We start from the raw sequence: 18,477 nt of genomic DNA, 5'->3' as shown, positions 1-18,477 counted from the left end.
CCCCTTCTCATTGGAGCTCGTGTTCTCGTTGCCGTCCGTGATATCCGCATTGGTAGTGCACGCCGCAAATTTGTGTAATTATGGTACGACCACACGTTTCCGAACGGGATCATTTCAAGTTGATGCGTGAGGTTCCCAAGAGCAAAGGTAAATACTCGTTCTACACATGCAAACATTGTTCCCTTGCCTACAACATGAACCCGGACTTGAAACCACCTGAACTTATTCTTGGGCGCTCTTACAACTACGTTGGTCACCTGCGTAAGTGTGAAGCTTATCGATCTACTGTTGGGGTTACACAAGCGCATTCTAGTGATGATGATTCCAGTGGATCAGGGCAAGGAGGCAGACAGCGGCCAATAAACACTCGTCTGGTGTTTACGAAGTCGCCACCTCGGCGAAAGTCAGCTAAACGAACACCCCCAAAGACTAAATCCCAGCGACGCTTTTCGAAGAGCCAAAAACAAGAGTTGGAGAGACTGCTTGTCGAGTTTCAGGCTGGAAATTTGCTACCAGATCTTTTCATTGAACGTTCGTGTACAAAAGCACTGCTTGAGTATCTGTGCCCCGGTATTGGCTCGTATCTCCCTTCAAGGCGAGTACTAGGAGGCCGCATTTTGAAAAGCCATGCCGCTCATTGCCGTGACATCCAGATTCAGAACTTGAAGCAGAAGCAGATAACTACAGGAGGATATGTGAATTTTCTATCTGATTTGTGGCAGAATATTTCTCGTGAGCATTTGCTGGGTTGCCAACTTCAACTATTTGGGCATTACCTTACATATTCGTTGCCACAAGCGGGAAGTCGGCATGACGGAGCAGCCATCGCGGAAGAGATGGATACGATTTTGAACCAGGTGGTAAACGAAGAGTGGAATGTTGGAGCTGGTGTAACTGATAACGCGGGTCAATGTGGCCGGGCTCGCCGTATTTTGGCCTTACGTTGGCCTAATATGGTGTTTTTGTTTTGTTTCGCGCACTATATTAACAACATTGTTAAAGCAGTCCTAAAGTCAGCATTTGCCGATGTTGCTAAGGACGCAACAGCTGCTGTGAAGTGCCTGAATGCATCGTCATCAAAATGGCTAGTAAGGGCGAGGGCATTGATGGCGGAGTGCTACGCTAAACCGCTAGCTCTTTTCACGCTTTGCGAGACACGGTGGAACAGTATGCAAAGTTGTTTTGCGTCTCTTCTTCGAGTTCGAAGTTCACTCGAAATGTTGGGTAGTAAGTACCGTGGCTACAGAGATTTCCCAAGTTCCTTGGCAGTATTTAGTGATCTTGCATTCTGGAGGAAACTGGAGGAAGCGGAAGCGTTAATTGCACCACTGTCAGAAGCATCGTATCGATTACAAAGGGATGAAAACACAATGGCTGATGTAGTGGTATCTTTCAGAGATATTTTCGTAGGTTTCAATGGAGTTCTAGCCAGCTATCGTTGTGAATTGGTGAACTGTGTGGAATCTCGATGGGGGCAGTGCGAGCAACCACTGTACGTGCTGACATTTCTACTCAATCCAGCCACTGCTGATGACTGTCGAAAGTTAATTGAGGAGACCGACCATAAAAAAGAGTTCTGGAGGTTGAGGAACGCCTTGTCCAGGGTAGATTGCTGGTTGACGAGCAAGCTGACATTTCAGAAGAACAACAGCGAATTCAAGATGTCAAAGATGCACCTAAACTAGTATGATCGGCACAACTCGCAAAATTTTCCGTGTACTACTATCGCCGACTGATTGGAGATGATTTCGATTGTATTCGAAGCGATTTGATCGAATGGATTGAAAACACGCTAACGTCTGCACACCCTAAAGAGTTTCGCTTCGACGCTGTCAAGTTCTGGCAGCATGTTAAAAGAGAAAATCCGGCAAGTGTATTGCCAGATCTTGCAATCCGCTTATTATCCATCTCAGTTAATACCGCGACAACAGAAAGATTGTTTAGCGAGCTGGGTATGATACATACGCCGAAGAGAAATACGATGACGTCTCAAAAATCCCAGGACATACAGTGTATTCGTCAATACATACGGGAATGTGACCACAAACCAGAACAACGTGAGCTCACAGGTGCTCGGATACTAGACCCTACTGAGCGTCCGCTGGTAGATAGAACTGGGGATGAGGTGCAGCCTGCAAGCTAGCTATAGACTGTCTCCTATAAGCCAACAAGGAGACGCAGTCCAAGCAACACCTTTCTCTCCAATCGCAAGTACTCCCCTGGTACCATCGCGGCCACCCACGGCACAGACGCCAACCAACACGTCAACCCACGGCAGAACACCATTACGTAGATCACCTCGTCTAAGTACCCCTTCGTCACAAACATATATCCGTCCGGATCGCCCACGAACACCTACTCCAGCAGTATCGCCATTGCAGGAAGAAGCTCAATCCACCGACGACGATGACTTAGACGATATTGGCGATGGTCTAGATGGAGAGGAGATATTCCCCCGCTGGGAAGAGTATCTCAGCGAAGTACTGGAAGATGATGAGCTTGGGAGTGCCTTCGTTGCACCTCACAGTGATTCATACCACAATTGGGAGTTCGAAATGATCCCTCCACCTGCTACAACACCTTTTCCAGAGGCCGACGATCCCCAATTTCCACAGGAGAAAAGGATAGGTGGTATCAGAGCTCTAAAGTCTTCGCTCTCTGCGATGTTCTCTGGTTTGATAGCACCTGTAGCATAGCCACCGTGCCTTTGTTAAAACGATCATAGGTTTCACCAATCAACTGCATAATAAAACCACCAGCATTGACATTTGAAGCACATATTCATTCCGCAGCAGATGGTATGAGTTCTTGCTCAAATGCCGCAGTAGCAGAGCTGCACGTCGCTCTTCGTCTACGATCTTGGGCAGAAAAATCCATAGTAATTTGTCGACATTTTCCTTGACTTTGTCCACAGCTCTTGAAAAGACACTGCAATCACGCAGCTGAGACCACAGGCGTACGGGAGCCGACCAGAACGCAGGTGCTAAACACAGGCTTCAACGGTTCCACAGGTGCCAAGCTCTGGCGTCAAGGATGCCACGGGTACAAACAAGAACACGAGCACCACAAAGAACACGGACGACACGATGCCCGAGGCAACATCGAGAACAAGGCCACAAAGATCACACAAACCACAGTTAACACGAACACTGATGTGAACACAACGTCAGCGACGGCACGGGCTCCAACGTGAATACAAGTGTCACAGAGAACACGGACGCCAACGAGTACCCAGCGCCACAGAAATCACACGCGTCAACTTGAGCATGGGCGCCACAGCAACCACGGGTACCGACAACAGCACGGGTACCAGCGAGAACAGGGGTGCCACCGAGAACACGAACGCCAACAAGAGTCCAGCGCCACAGAGATCTCATGTGCCAACGAACACAGGCACCAACAACAGCACGGGTGCGAGCGAGACGATGGACACCATCCAGAGCATACGAGCGCTGTAGAGAACAGGGACTCCAGCAAATAACAACAACGCAACCGATACCACAAGCGCCACCGAGACCATGGACGTCAACAAGAACACCGGCGTCGACGCCGAGAGCACGGGCGCTAGCGAGAAGACGGACGCCAACGAGAGAGCAAAAGTGCCGCAGAGGAAATGGATGCCAACAAGAGTATGGGTGCCACCGAGAAGACGGGCGCAGCAGCAAACTCCCACACCAACGAGATAGTCCAGCGCCGCATAGATCACACGCGCCAACGACGCCATATGAGCCACGGCAAACTCGAGGGCGCCACCAACACAACGGATGCCAATCTGAACACGGACGCAACCGAAAACACGGGCGGCACCCAAACCAGCGTCAACGCGAACAACGACATCACGGGCGTCACCGAATACACGGGCCCCAAAGAGAGCGCCAACACGGACCCAACGCCAACCACTGCACGGCTGCCAGCACAAACACGAGCCCCAAAGAGATCACGGGGCCAACACGACCGCCAACGACTGCACCGACAACACGGACGCCAAAATTTCCATCTCTGGCCCGAAAGGGAGCCCGGGCGCCAACACGGACCTAACGCCAACGAGAACGCGGACGCCAACTACTGCATGGATGCCAACAACGGCAACAGACGCCACAATAACACGGGCGCCACCGAGAGAACGGGCGCCGACATGGAGCTAGAGTCAACGATACCAAGGACGCCAACACCAGCACGTGCACCACGAACACCAGAGACGCCAACGAGAACACGGGTGCCACGGAGACCCCAAGCGTCATCGAGAATACGGGCGCCACAGAGAACACCGGCGCCACCGAGGCCACGAGAACAACAGCCGCCAAAGAATCCACAGAGGCCACATCCCGAGGGGGGGGGGGGGGCAAGGTCATGGAAGGCAACGAGACCACAAGAAGCGGAAGCACCGGAGACGCCAAGAACAGGATAACGAGTTGTGACACCTCTTTCTTAAAAAGTAGATTTTATAAATCTGGTATGCGGGCGAAAAGGCGAAAAGGCGAAAAGGCGAAAAGGCGAGGGGTTTAGGCGAATAGTCGCCGCCTAATCTTTTCAAAGGGCGAAAAGGCCCGCCCATACCACCACTACCGGGAGCGGCGCCATCATGCTTGGGTCATCATCTGTTCTTCAACTGCAACCTGGCTGAACACAAAGTCAGGACTCGCCAAGAGTAGGAAGATCGGAAGCGCTGATGTATTTCTTTCTTAATTGCAATCTCACTTTTCATTTTTCCAGCTACTTCTCACATCGACTCAAGTCTTCCTCGCAACGACCTAAAACTTGATGGTTCCAGGGACCTTGGAGAGTACCTTTAAGCGACATTGAGACGCATACTGCAGCAGGTTGGTAAAGTTTGATTGCTTTTGTTCACTCCAGCTAGCTTACCAGAAAATGAGTGGTCTCGTCCACTTCATTGGGGGATGTGGAGTTTTGAAAAATGGTTTTACGTTCAGATTCGCCTAAAGCGTGTACGTTTTAGTTTGTATTTATTACTGAAATAACGTATTGGACGACTTACAGAACTCATTTGGCGGTCTGTATGCGCATACACCGACAGGTTATTGAGCTCTAAAAGAAATTCTGAGCCCGGGTTGTGAACATTAAATTTACAATTTAAGGTTGTTCGTTAGGATTTTATTTCGTAACGAGACCGGCTGTACACCAGTTTTCGGCCTACAAATATTTATTTTTGATGATAAATAAAGTGCATCTATGATTTAGAACACTTTCCTAACCTAATTCTCTCGATTGTGTTTGCACTACCATTCCATTTCAGAAACGCTCTTGTTGTTCATATTTGCTTTTATGATTAAAACCTACTGGCGCAACAGCAGCTGCTTAACTTAAGAATTGCTTCACCTACAACTAAATTTGAAGGTGCGACTATAGTTTGTAGCAGCACTGTATCAGGTTTATATTTTAAAAGCTGGTTGAACGTGCTTGTTTTCTATATCCATTTTCTTAGAGAATATAATAAAATAAAAGAACGCAGCACGACATCGTTAAAAAAGAAAAAGAATGTGTGGGGTGTTGAGGTCAATCGGATGGCATCCGAATCATTTCCGCTTTCTGACACTGAGTTGCTACCAGGACGGATATGGCAATCTCCGAAATGCGTTTGTAGCGTGGATAATGCTTGAGTACAGAGACAACTTTGTTTCATTTTCCGTTGCTTTCAAGGTCGCCAAAGACGCCGTTGAAGACGCTAAGACCGCGATCCGTACTGCTAACCAACCACCTCTAAAATAATTCACCGCAGAGCTGCGTGAGCGACTGGGGATTGCATTCACGCAAATCGAGTACCGAGGAGATGCGCACATCAAATTTCAGGAATACGTTTAACGCTGTTGGGGGGAAATACGAGACAACTCCTGACGACTATAAAGCGCCGTATGTGGCATTCATACAGAGCTCTGGATTTGGTAAAAGTCGTTTACTATGGAAGCTGTCACGGATGACGAGTCCTGAGCTACACGGAACAGCGCAAGTATTGTACACCTGCGTGCGTGTCGGTCAATCGAGTGGGTTTCCTGAGGCTACGTGAACCCTCTGACAATGGCTTTCAAGGACCGCCACACTTTAGCGGGATGACGTCGTGTCTGGAGGTAATATTCGACAACGTTCAACAGATCTAGGAGAGCGTTAGTTCAGAATGTCTCGGTCAGCTTACTAGCATTGATTCCGATGTTATGGACGCGCTGCATGGGGTTGAACGAGTGCGAAAATATAATCACCCGAGGGCTATCGTGGACAGCAAAAAAAAAAAAGACTGGTGATTTTAGCTATCGATGAAGCCAGAGAACTGGTCACGAAAACTCACAATGGATTTAATAAGCTTCGCTTGCTGCAACTCGCGCTCAATAGTGCAATTCAAAACATCCAGAAGTGCTATCGCCATGCCGGTGGTTTTGCTGTCATGGTAGACAAAAGTCCAGAAATTGATCAACCATTAAACAGCGAAGATATCGATACGAGCAGATAATGATGTCCCGTTGTTCTGCCTTTTGTGCTTGCACATACGATGGATGTCTACTGGAAGGATGAGGGCCACACTAAACCGATATTCGCTTACAAAGATGCCGTGCGTCCTGGCGATAAAGACGAAGCCTGGAAGCAACTTGTTTCAATAGGTCGACCACTCTGGAAGAGTACATTTGATGCGTCAACGAGGAAATATAACAACGAAGTAATAGCGACTCAAAGCGTCCTTAGTCTTGCAGTACGGAAGATGTTGCTAGGAAGAGATACACGTTACCTGAAATGCTAAGATGAAATGACCATGTTTGGAGTCGCTTCGATGCTGTGTCGACTTGGGCTGCGTCCATATTCAAGTTCTTCACTAGTGTATCGTGCGGTGGCCGATTTCATGGCGATTCTGGCCTACGTGAATTATGGAAATAACGAGCATTTGAGTAGTTACTCGTCGGAACCAGTACTGGAGCTAGAAGCCACAAAGGTGTGGTACAGCTGCAGTCTTGCGTTGTTGAGCTGTATCCTGCCACAGCCCAAGAAGTTGCTAGTTAACAAGATGATGGACATTGGTGGCGTGGATGATGTAATTGCACGCATTGCCCTACTTCTCACGATGGATTCTTGCGTAGTGGAGACGGAGATCGCGGCTCAGAATCATCACAATTGTCAGTTCACGGGGCAATTCGTAAGCGTGGGGCTTTTCATGAAGGCACTAGTTGGTCCTGATCCAAATGTAAAGATGGAGAGACAAACTACTGAAGACGAGACAACATCGGCTTCTTTTAAGAGTTGGCAATCCAAGTGGGACTGCTGGCAACTGGGTTTCTGACATTTCTTTTAACTATTTTCCGAGACAGCGGAAGGATTGTGTTGGGTACTACTGGGGTGTCGTGTAGCTGGGATGTTTCCTCGAGATCTACACGAAGGCAGATTTGGTAATCCCTATTTTTTCACAAAGGAAAGGAGGCGTCACTGATTCCGGTTCAAGTGAAGTCCAAAAACTGAGAAATACAAAATCAGTTCGTTCTATACGAGCGAAACCAATTACCAACCAACGTCGCGGTTGCAGATACTGTGGATGCGCTCACACTGTGTTTTGGCTCGCTGCAGCTTTGGTTGCTTTCTGGAAAGAACTCTGGGGATACAGCGTTGCTACCCGTTATTCCTGAGGCTACTGCTGTGTGAACAAATTGGAAGAATGGTTTCGCCTCTTTGGGATCCTATTGCTCTTGTGTGCAATGACTTGGACAACAGAGCGGGAGTGGGAGTGAAGCACTGCATTGAGCCACGCACATCTGAGGATATGCCAGGCGAAACACTACTGGAGATCTCACCCCAGGCAATTATGTACGATACTTTTGGTTGTGGGAAGCGATACTAGAATTAAAGGGAAGCCAGCGCCACCGTTAAGTTAGTTCTTCACGGAGCAAACACCACAGTTACGCTGTGTTAATTGCGGCCACGAGTCCAAAAACAGCTTTATTGCGTATTGGCGTCTTCACGTACAGTTATGCACTGTGTTGATTTGGATGCACTTCAAGATCCATTTGGTACTTATTGTATCAGTGTGCATGCTAAATGGCGAGACACACGCTGTGACTTCAGAAAAATGCGCCATTTGAAATGCGAGAAAAAAGATTGATAGTGTGTCTCTCTCATCACTCTTGAAGTAGGCAATGCGACAGCAACAGCATTAAGTAAGCGGGCCATATCTTTTGCGACGCTTGCATCAGAGAGAACACGCCTTGTCTGTCTGTGTGGCGACGACGTTATGCTACAGGCGCCACTGCACGCGCCGACGTTGTGGTTGTAGATCCATACGCTTTCGATGCGATGGTATGCCATTCCTGATACCGCAAAGTCTTCCTAATGTTCCATTCGTTAGTCGTGGACTAAGATTTTCGCTAAGTTTTTAGATCATCAAGTCGGATCGAGTGGTATTAATAGCAATAGTGTACTTACTTGACTCGCGATGTGCTTGCTTATCGGGTCGGGCTTCAACTTGTAAAACAGCTGGTAGCAGCAGGAGATGTACACGCATGTATGTCGCTGCGCTTCAAGCACCAAATCGGAGACCAGACTGATCGGTGTTGTCCAAAAATCGCTGCGTTACGCTGTGATGATCAAGCAGCAGCAGCTTAACGGAACGCAGTAACAGCAACGTGGTGTAGTGGAGTTTGCCACAGCCTGACAGCCGCAAGATCCGCGTCCTCTCCGTGTTTCGCCGTACCCTCGCGGAAGAGTATCTTGCAGTCGTCATCGTCCATCGATCGCGTACGTGCGCACCCCTTCGCCAAGCCACCGATTTTCCTGCCTGCATTTTCCTCCGGAAGTGCGCCCGTCACGCCTAAAGGCGACAATAATCCGAAAACTGCCTGTCGACAATTATGAGCAACGTGACAAGCCACACGAGCCTCTCTATCCTCCGAGTCAAGAGGAACAAGACAGTCAACTCGGCACCTTGTCGCAGACATCGCATCAGTCTATTGTGCCTGTACCCATCGTCTTCTGCAACACTTGCGTCCTTTCTGGTCTCTTTTCGACCAATCGCCCGCCTTCCAAAGCTCGCTCGCAGCTACAATTGCACGACACGGCTCCTTACCGGAAGCCGCCTCTTTCCCTCAGTACGGGGCCACTCTAATCCCCAGCGTTTCGCGTGCGCCAACGCGAGCCACTCGGCCCCGTTCACTCTTCGATTCCTCCGTCGCAGGATACATCCAGGCAGCGACGAAGCCCGGCAGGTTTTGACCACCTGCAAGCGTTAAGAAAGCTCGACTGGGGAAAAAGGCAAACACCTAACCTACCCCATACATTCATTCAGTCTTCAAGTTGCACGCAGCTGACCAATTCCGCACTGGGGGCAGCGAATTCTGCACTCTGTTATGCTCGAGTTTCCCCTGCACGATGGCTTCTTCCCGCAGATAGCGCTGAGTCGAGAGGAGGTGAAGTACTACAAGCGGCTGGGTAAGGAGCGCGTGACGCAGCTTATCCGCATCATTGAGGACGCTGACTGTGCGTACAAGTGGAGCAGCACCGATGGCTCCGCGCACCGCAGCCATAGATCGCGGATCCCGGGGCGGTCCCGCCTCAGTATCGAGACTAAGGACGAGCCTTCCGTTTCCTGCCAACGCGCCAACTTCCTGGACTTCCAGCCGTCCAACAAGTCCACACACGCGTCTACGTTGCTCAAGGCCAGTGTACAGCTGACCGACACGAAAGTGGACGAGATCTTACGAGCTGTCGCGAAGGTCAAGACGAAAGACTTCAGGAAGGCCATGCGGTATATGCACGGCGACGCGTTTGTGGACGGCAGGACGTTGTTCACCTTCCCGCAACATTCGGCACGATCTGGCAGCGACGCTACCGATAGAACGCCATCTAGAGCGTCGTATTCGTATCGTGCCATAAAGTGGCATGCCTTTAAGACCCACCGACCGCGACATGGAGAAGACGAGAAGATCTTGGATTTCTGTTATTTGGAGTACGCAGGAAAGAAAAAGCCGCATCCTGGCTCGAGTGTCGTGGGGTTCTGTGTCCAGGAATCGATTTCTAGAGATCGAGAGGTACCAACTTTGGAGAATTTCGGTATTGCGAGGGGGTATCTGTCCCGAATGGGCATCATAGTGTCGAAAACGCACCAGCCGAACACGTTTAAGGTGACTTCGATCTGCCAGATTGACGGGGATCTCAATCCAATTGTACGTGGAGTATTAGAAGAACTTATGAAGAAAACTGTATGTGCAGTAGCCAAGATTCCGGGGCTTGTGGCACGACAGAGAGTGAGCAGTCTACGATTCGTGGAGCAGTGGCAGTGGGTTCCCAATTCGGACCGTAAGGCGTGTGCGGTTTGCCTACGAGGGTTTTATTTCCGTCGCAAACACCATTGCCGAACTTGTGGCGAAGTGGTGTGTTCGTCATGTGCTTTGTTACGAGAACTGGAGGAGCCGATCTTTGATATCACCCACTTACGCGTGTGTTCTGCCTGTATGACAAGCGCTGGAGCACGACAACAACAGCTCTCGGCGGTGAGTGCTACAGGTACAGGAGATGAACCGGCGTCGTCTACTTCTAACGACACGGAGTCGTACATTCGAGGCCTGCGTAGTCCGCAGCACAATTCTTATGAGGATATGATCTTCCACATGCGCGAATCTCGAGATCGTGACCGTCGACAGAGTGATCTGGCTATGGAAGTGCTGGAAGCGTCAGATACCGAGCTGAAACCTGCCAATCCTGCGCGTAAAATCGACGTCAGTCCGCAGTCACGTGCTCAGGACAAGATGCAGGCGCTCACGGATGTTGTGACGCATATTCGCGAAGTTCGAGACACGATTAACCTCACAATGTCCGAGGCAGCATATGGAGAGCGACAGGATGAACATAGTGATGTGACGGAAGAGTACAATGACATGTACAGCGAGATCACGAGCATTCGTGAAGCATTGGAGAGCTCCGTATCAAATTTTGATGCTGCACTAGCGAATGCTACGAACGCAGCGCCTGCAATGTATTACTCTGGGCCAAGTGACCGCAGTCAAGATTCATTCCGTGATGGTGGGAATGGTGAAATGACACCCGATCAGTTTAATTCGGTTGCTCGTATCACATTCGCTGCAGCCAAAGCAACAAGACAGGCTGGTCAGGCTTTCTTGTCCGTAGGAGAGCGGCAACAACGTCAATCTCTCGTTGCTATTGACACTGGAGATGACCAAGAACTCGATGATGATGCATCGTCTGTGGGCTCGGCATCAATTGCGAGTTATCCGACCGACAGTGACGACAGTTCGATGCATGACCCAGACCCATACTCAGCTTCGAACTACGAGAAAATCATGGCCACGTACCAGCCCGAGCACGACGATGAGGATGAGGACGATAGACACTCGTCACATAACTTTGCGGCCTCCGTACGCCGCGCAACCGAGATCCATGAGCTGGAGAAGAAAATCCTCGATCTGCAGCGCAGTCTCGAAGACGCGCAGCGGAAACTATCAGTTATTGACAGTGACGAGCCCGAGCCTGAAGCACGAGCCCGTCAGAGATTAGACGCCGTGCGTGATCGCTCAGCTCGGATGGAAATTGAAAGCGTATTCGAGATCTTCGGCGATCGCGGCGACGACAACAATCCTATACTCGGAGATGCAGCCTCCTCCGTTTCCTCGGGCCCTAGGGCAATGTCGTTGCCTTCTGACGCGATGGGGTCGAGAGGCTTAACGACACAAGACCTGGTATCTGAACTACGTGGTGTGATGGCCTCCAGTGAGACTCCCGTACGAGCTAGCGGTGGCTCCAAGAAGTCTCTGTCGAGGTCATCGACGCCTCCACTGCCTCCTACAGTGACTAAGGCCCCAATCAGTCCCCCTCCACCCCCACCACTACCGGAATCTCCTCACAAAATTCGTCACTCGCTACCAGCTAAGCCCAAAGTTAATGGTGGTCTAAATGACAGTCACGAAAGCACCAAGAAGAAACAAACACCTGGTACCAACGGAACATATATGGCTCCTTCTGAAGGCTCCTATTTGCAAGCTTTAGGTACTACTGGTGGCACCAGATACGGTGACGATGACTACGCCTCGTCATCGTCTGATGAGGAAAGCTACGATGACTCGTCCGACAACTTGTCGCTGCTCAGCAGTGATGATCTCCGCGAGCCTCAATTCAAGAAATACCAGGGACCCGACGCGTTCTTTGTGGAGGAGGATCTGGGGGCCTTGCTCAAGAAGAGGAAGGCCGAAGCTGGGACGTCATCCCCCATTAACCCAGCGGACTCGCCATCTTCACCGCTTCCTTCAGTTGGTCGAGACGAACGTGACGAGCTTCGTGAACTCATGGCAGGACTGGTTCGTCCTCGTAGTTCCTCACTCCCATTCCAGTCAAAACAAATGGGTGGCGCATCGTCTGGCGAGCCCCTTTATGACTTTGAGAAGCCCTCGTGGAGCGACGATGCTCCTGACCGCGTCCCGACAGCACACCAAGTGGACGAAGCCGTACGTGAGATCCGTGCGTGCCTGGCCAGCTGCCGCTGCGAGTGCCCGTCCGACACGGAACGAGCACGCAAACTCACTTCCATTTTCAAAGTACTGCGGTCTCTGCACCGCGAGGGCGTGCGCTCCAAGTTCCGTACGCTGCAGCACGACGATATTCGCTACGCTAAGATGCTTAAGGCGACACCCAGCATTATCAAGCTACTAAAGCTCGCTGGTTATGTATCTCTACAGCAGAAGCTTACTATGCGGCGAGTAGATCAGGACTACCTCGCGTTATTCCTACGTGAATTGGAGCAGGAGCTCCACTCTTCCGCTGTTGTATGAATTGAGTGAAATAGCGATCATCCAAGTGCAGACTACACGAGACTACAAGTACAAGATGACAAAACTACAAGAGTAAAAGCATAGAGTACGTACTAAAATTTACAACTCAAATACTTCGAAGTAAATATGTTGTTGGATTGAAAGCACGGATAAAACCCTCCAGCGCTATCATAGCATGCAACCGTGCAAACACGATGAAGTACAAACGCAGACGGACCAGGACAAGATGTTACAAAGTTCCTTTGTGGTACAGTGGACAACGCCAGCCAAACGTAATTTAGAGGCCGACCACCGGTCGGGGCAACCGAAGCGAGGTCCTCTTCATGAGTTTATATACAACATTATTCGCCACAAGTCCAGCTGCATCCGCAAATGCTAAGTAACGACACCATATCGCGAATTGTATGCTACGAGGCTTCGAAGTAAAAATCAAATAAACACCAGATATGTAAGTGCGCACGAGCTTAAACCCTTTGTTAAAACAAAAAGTTAAAAGTTTCACTATCTGACCAAAGCCTTGCTGCATATTTTGCACTGCGAAATATACTAGTGGGTTAACCACGAATACAGAATTGCGATTACGATATATAATGCATGTACAATTAGGGTAATCAACCATATTATCTCGCACAACATTTAGCTGACATCAAATTTTAAGCTGCATGTTGAGCAAAAGTAGCATGTTTAAAGCATATTTTGGCGTCAAGTTGTCCGTATCTGATAGTTAAGGGCTATCGGTCTTGGTCTCAAACTCGCAAGATTGCTAGCGAGGGCTTAACATCTGCCGTGCATCTGGCATTTCGTGAGCTAAAGGAGAAGAGTGTACTCTGTCGCTTCTAAAGGTTCATTTGTACAATTGGTAACGTCATCGAATTAAAGCAGCATAAACTAGCCCAGAAGGCAGCCTAAACGCAGGTTGTCAAACCCCAAGACGAAGTAACAAGAGAAAACTGGTAGATTGTTTTTTTTTTTTTTGTAGAATCCGTTCATCGTTGTATTTTTGCAGTCTGTTTGACCCAGTTTGACCCATACAGATTGTATCGCACTGCGCTACCTCAAAGCTATTTGCACTCGCCGCAGGATCACTGCACTAGCAAAATGGTTGGAAGCGGCAAGTTGAGATTACAATTTTTGTCTGGAATCCAATATGTCTAAAACTACGGGATTTGGCCTATCTCACCGCTTCAATTGCGGCTGATTCGAAACGTGAAAAACTTACTAGAGCTTGCTAAAATGTTCAACAGTACAGATTTACGAATGTACTGGAAAAAAAAACCGGAAATTAGCATTTTATACCCGATCAAATAGGCTTGTAATGCTTCTGCTATCTAATTCGTTGTAGTACCACCCGAGGTTGGCGCTTCGAACGAAGGTTGGAACTTGTTCTGCATGTCAAAAAGTGTTGGACTGTCGGTTTTCAAAGAGTGTCGCTAATTGACGTCGTTTTTCACTTCTCTATTTTATATAGTTTGTTCCCATAGTACCAGAACGTGATGTTGTCCATTGGTCCGCTAGTATCTTGGTGAAGCCTGCAGAATCGAGGGTTCTACTAAGAGCATTTCCACTAGTTCCGACAAAACCTCGATAAAATTTTTAAGAGATTCTTATGCTACACTAAGTACATTCAACTACGCACGTGACTGAATCTCTGATATTTAATTCTGGTAGTTTTTGCTAGATGAAAGAAGTGTATTCTCAGCTAAGTCGAAGTTGGCACATCAACCCTGAATTACTACACGTTTGAACATCTCGGACCCGCGGTGAGTATATAATCAGTGACCCTTATTAATTAATTGAAATCTGGTACATTCCACGTAATTGAAGATTATCACAGGTATTGTCCTCGATGTTGACCACTACTTGCGCTGCGGTCAACATTCAGGACAATACCTGTATTCAGCAGCTGAATCAGCTCGGTGAGCTCTTCATTTCTGTGCTACCGTCCGACACTGCAACCGTGGTGATCTAGAGTACTACTCACATGTCATCTTAGCGTAGTGTTTTATGTTTCTCCTTAGCGTCACGTGTGCAATGGTGATGCCGGAGTGACCGTGAAAGATCAAGTCGAGCTTCCCGCATTGAGTAGAATGATGCTGAGGACCTCAACTTGAAGTATTATAATAGCAATATGGTCTCAGGGGGTATTGCCAGTCTTAAGAAGATCACTTCTCAATTTCCTTTCAAGATCACAACTGACAGGACCAAAAGTATGATCAAGTCGTGGCTTGGTGTAGTGTGCTACACTGCACTGGTTCTTGGTGGCAACCTTGCTATTGCTGACGAATGGGACGCCCAAGTCGAAGAGATCATGGCCAACTTCACTACTCTCGACATCGTGGGCCAGATGACCCAGATCTCCGCTTACACACTGATCGACTACTACGGAGACCTCATATTCAGTCGAGAAAACATGCTCCCATACGCCAAGCTTCACGTGGGCTCATACTTGAGTCCTCCCATGTCAGTCATGGGGCAACTGAACGGATCCTGGGGCTGGAACACTTCTACGATGCGCGAGTTCGTCACCAGCGTCCAGGAACTCGCAATGGAAGAGAACGGAGGACATCCTATCCTCTACGGCACGGACTCTGTTCACGGCAATGCCTTTATGTTGGACACGGTTTACTTCAGCCACCAAATCAACGGAGGTGCCTCGTTCAACCCGGACTTGGTCTATGAGCAAGGCCGAGTCACCGCTCGCGACACGTTGGCTGCTGGAATACCCTGGTCCTTCGCTCCTATTCTCGACATCTCGCACAATCCGTTGTGGCCGAGAACCCACGAGACGTTCGGCGAAGACCCGTATCTTGCTTCAGTCATGAGCGATGCCATTGTCCGTGGGATGCAAAGTATCAACCATACCGCTGCGTGCATGAAGCACTGGATTGGGTACTCTTGGACCCCCACGGGCCACGATAAGGATGGGGTTACTATATCGGACTTCGATCTACTCAACACCTTCGTCCCATCATTCAAAGCTGCGGTGGATGCCGGCATCATGACTGGAATGGAGAACTACATCTCCGTCAACGGTGTCCCAATGGTCGAAAACACCAAGTTACTCAAAGACTTGCTTCGAAAGGACCTCGGTTTCGACGGCATGATGGTGACTGACTACAATGAGACCAATGCTCTTCATAACTTCCATCGTACTGCTCGAACAACTGCAGAAGCTACCAAGATGGTTCTTGAACGGACGTCGATCGATATGAGTATGGTGGGGTCTGAGTTCACCTTCACGAACGGCACAAACGCTCTGATCGAAGAGGAACCGGAGATCATGGACCGTCTCAAAGAATCCGTGCGTCGTATCATCAAGCTAAAGCTCAAGTTGGGTCTGTACGACAACCCGGTGCCTGGTGAAGAGTATCTGGATTTGGTGGGTAACGATGACGACGTGGCTGCTGCGCTTGAGTTGGCTCGAGAGTCAATCACTTTGCTGCAGAACAACGACAGCGTACTACCCATTCCAGCTGGTGCATCGGTGTTCTTAACTGGCCACTCTGCAGACAACATCGGTTATCAATGTGGAGGCTGGACAGTTCAAGCAAAGGGTGTGTCTGGCAACGACATGTTCGCGCACGGATCGTCAGTAAAGCAAGCCTTCGAGAAGATCGCTACAAGTGGTTCAGTCACCTACTTCAACGGGTTGAACGTCACTGGAAGCTACACGGACGAAGACCTCGCAACAGCTAAGGAATATGCTTCCAAAGCTGAGTACACCATCGCTGTTATCGGTGAGGATACGTACGTCGAAAAAGCTGGCGATCTCGACGATCTGACACTACCTGAAGGCCAAATTGAGTACGTGAAGGCGTTGGCTTCGACGGGCTCCAAGGTCATTGTAGTGCTCTTCGAGGGCCGTCCACGCTTGCTTGGTGATCTTCCACAACATGTACACGCCGTGATTAACGGGTTTCTTCCTTGTACGCTCGGTGGCCAGGCAACAGCAGAAATTATCTACGGAGAGGTGAATCCCAGTGGACGTCTGCCAATCTCGTATCCGAAGCACTCCGGCAACGTCATGATCCCGTACAGGCACCGCGTGAGTACAAAATGCGCTTCGGGTGACTATTGTGAGTACCAATGGGATTTTGGCTCCGGCTTGAGCTACACGAACTTCACCTACTCGGGTCTGACTCTGAGCAAGACCAACGTGACGTCCAGCTCTGATTGCATTAATGTGTCCGTCACGGTGACGAACTCTGGTCATCTGGCAGGCAAGGAGACCGTGATGCTGTTCCTGACTCAACCGTACCGTTCGCTGTCGGTACCGGAAGCGAAGCAGCTCAAGAAGTTCTCGAAGATCAGTCTGGACGCAGGAGCATCGCAGACCGTGGCTTTCCAGCTGACGGCAGCGGATTGGAGTGTGTATTACCCTCAGATTGGTAAAGGCCTGAAACTCGTTGCAGAGGATACTGACTACGTGATCGCCATCAAACCCGAGACGGACTGCGACGTGTACAACGAGCTTGCAGAGGATAACCCGCTATGTGCGAAGTTCACGCTTGCCACTGGTGAATACCCGTTCGGTTCGCTGGTATCCGAGTAGCTTTTGAAGAAGAAAAACGTTGTGTTTAGCTTACGAGTCTCAGTAATGAGTCTTGTAGCTACAAAGTAAGAGAACAATCCAATGTCACGTCTTGAAGACCTTGTCGAACCATAAATCGGATCCACTTGGTCGCTGACAGTGTGTTTTAAACAGATAAACGGTCTCTTGGTATCATACAGCAGTAGAAGCACCGTGTGGCTTCTGCATGTACTTTGGTGGCACTCTCGGTTCAAATGGTGGCAATACAAACGCAGTAAACCAGAACGCGTCCTGCCTTCCCAGTAGGCGCCCAAGTGCGTGACGTACAGACGCGACACTAACGGAGAGTCGTTTCCTGTCTCCTTCGTGCTGCATGAACTCGATCGTGCTCTGCTCCGTGAGTACCAAGTAGACGTGCCATCCCCAATATCCGCATATCACCACACCAACCACACTTGTAGCCATGAACGAGAACAGAACCTTAAACCGGTCCAACACCACTCTCTCTCGTCCTGTAGCTGAAGCCTCATCCGCACTCGTCGTGAATGTCGCTACAAACAGCCTAGCCGACAGCATCGCCACGTACAAGCAGCTCACCCAGATGTACAACAGCAGCAGCCAAAAGTGACCTACAATCACTCTCAATTAGACCTTATAAATGGACGCGTACAGTGACTCTTCAAACTCCACACTTACGGTAGTTGTAGTACCCTACGCAGTTGTTAATCCAAGGGCAATGGTGATCCATCTCGTAGACGCATCGTTGACACTCGCGACAGTGATGTGCCCTGCGCGGCTTGACCCGCTCACAGTGTTGACAGAAGCGCTGATCTCCATCTGCAACGCCGGACTCGACCAGATGCCGCTGGTCCACGTAGCCAGGGTCGCTCCAGATGGCCAGCGAGTACTGTAATAGCAGCTCGCAGGCCAGGAAGATGCTCAGTATCAAGTGTCCTGGGCTGTCCGCTGGCAGAAACTTGGTGAAGTGGACGAATGCAATGCCCAGAATGAGTCCGTAGCCCACGACCACGAAAAGCGGGCCCAGCAGCGCTATGCTCGTCATAACCATACAGCTCCAGCTGACCTACACTTGTCGCCAAGTCGCATGTATCATGTTGCACAGGGTCACATAAGTCACGCCACGATTTCGGATATAAAACGTATATTATCGGATACCACTAC

The 18,477-nt window shown here is 49.6% G+C and overlaps 7 protein-coding genes across 8 annotated transcripts; 4 read left to right on the top strand and 3 right to left on the bottom strand.

The window, feature by feature from the left end:
• Nucleotides 1-122: 122 nt before the first annotated feature.
• On the top strand, nt 123-363 carry PPTG_22265 (hypothetical protein; the record flags this gene model as incomplete). The annotated part of the gene is made up of 2 exons (XM_008902848.1): nt 123-261; nt 314-363. The coding sequence occupies 2 exons, from the start codon at nt 123-125 to the stop codon at nt 361-363; spliced, it is 189 nt and encodes a 62-aa protein (XP_008901096.1).
• A 3,010-nt stretch (nt 364-3,373) lies between these two features.
• Nucleotides 3,374-4,241, bottom strand: PPTG_08571 (hypothetical protein; the record flags this gene model as incomplete). The annotated part of the gene is made up of 3 exons (XM_008902692.1): nt 3,374-3,907; nt 3,971-4,065; nt 4,136-4,241. The coding sequence occupies 3 exons, from the start codon at nt 4,239-4,241 to the stop codon at nt 3,374-3,376; spliced, it is 735 nt and encodes a 244-aa protein (XP_008900940.1).
• A 2,510-nt stretch (nt 4,242-6,751) lies between these two features.
• PPTG_08570 (hypothetical protein) lies at nt 6,752-7,279 on the top strand (the record flags this gene model as incomplete). The annotated part of the gene is made up of 1 exon (XM_008902691.1): nt 6,752-7,279. One exon carries the CDS (start codon nt 6,752-6,754, stop codon nt 7,277-7,279), a length of 528 nt encoding a protein of 175 aa, XP_008900939.1.
• A 1,095-nt stretch (nt 7,280-8,374) lies between these two features.
• Nucleotides 8,375-9,028, bottom strand: PPTG_22264 (hypothetical protein). Its single transcript, XM_008902847.1, has one exon. The coding sequence runs from the start codon at nt 8,922-8,924 to the stop codon at nt 8,589-8,591; it is 336 nt and encodes a 111-aa protein (XP_008901095.1). The 5' UTR covers nt 8,925-9,028; the 3' UTR covers nt 8,375-8,588.
• Nucleotides 9,012-13,104, top strand: PPTG_08569 (hypothetical protein). Its single transcript, XM_008902690.1, has one exon. The coding sequence runs from the start codon at nt 9,333-9,335 to the stop codon at nt 12,762-12,764; it is 3,432 nt and encodes a 1,143-aa protein (XP_008900938.1). The 5' UTR covers nt 9,012-9,332; the 3' UTR covers nt 12,765-13,104.
• A 1,596-nt stretch (nt 13,105-14,700) lies between these two features.
• Nucleotides 14,701-18,436, bottom strand: PPTG_08567. Of its 2 annotated transcripts, XM_008902688.1 has the most exons (3): nt 17,992-18,425; nt 16,405-17,924; nt 14,856-16,324 (listed from the first exon to the last, which is right to left on the bottom strand). In XM_008902688.1, exons 1-2 carry the CDS (start codon nt 18,362-18,364, stop codon nt 17,488-17,490), a joined length of 810 nt encoding a protein of 269 aa, XP_008900936.1. In that variant the 5' UTR covers nt 18,365-18,425; the 3' UTR covers nt 14,856-16,324; nt 16,405-17,487. The 2 variants fall into 2 exon arrangements, with proteins under 2 accessions (XP_008900935.1, XP_008900936.1); XM_008902687.1 differs by having other exon boundaries at nt 14,701-17,924; nt 17,992-18,436.
• PPTG_08568 (hypothetical protein) lies at nt 14,974-17,471 on the top strand (the record flags this gene model as incomplete). Its single annotated transcript, XM_008902689.1, has 1 exon — nt 14,974-17,471. The coding sequence occupies one exon, from the start codon at nt 14,974-14,976 to the stop codon at nt 17,314-17,316; it is 2,343 nt and encodes a 780-aa protein (XP_008900937.1). The 3' UTR covers nt 17,317-17,471.
• Nucleotides 18,437-18,477: the final 41 nt, after the last annotated feature.

Source organism: Phytophthora parasitica (assembly GCF_000247585.1).
Source record: "Phytophthora parasitica INRA-310 unplaced genomic scaffold supercont2.14, whole genome shotgun sequence".
Classification (NCBI taxonomy): Eukaryota; Oomycota; class Peronosporomycetes; order Peronosporales; family Peronosporaceae; genus Phytophthora; species Phytophthora nicotianae.
The sequence above is the reverse complement of the archived record's forward strand: the minus strand, read 5'-3'. Positions and strand labels throughout refer to the sequence as shown.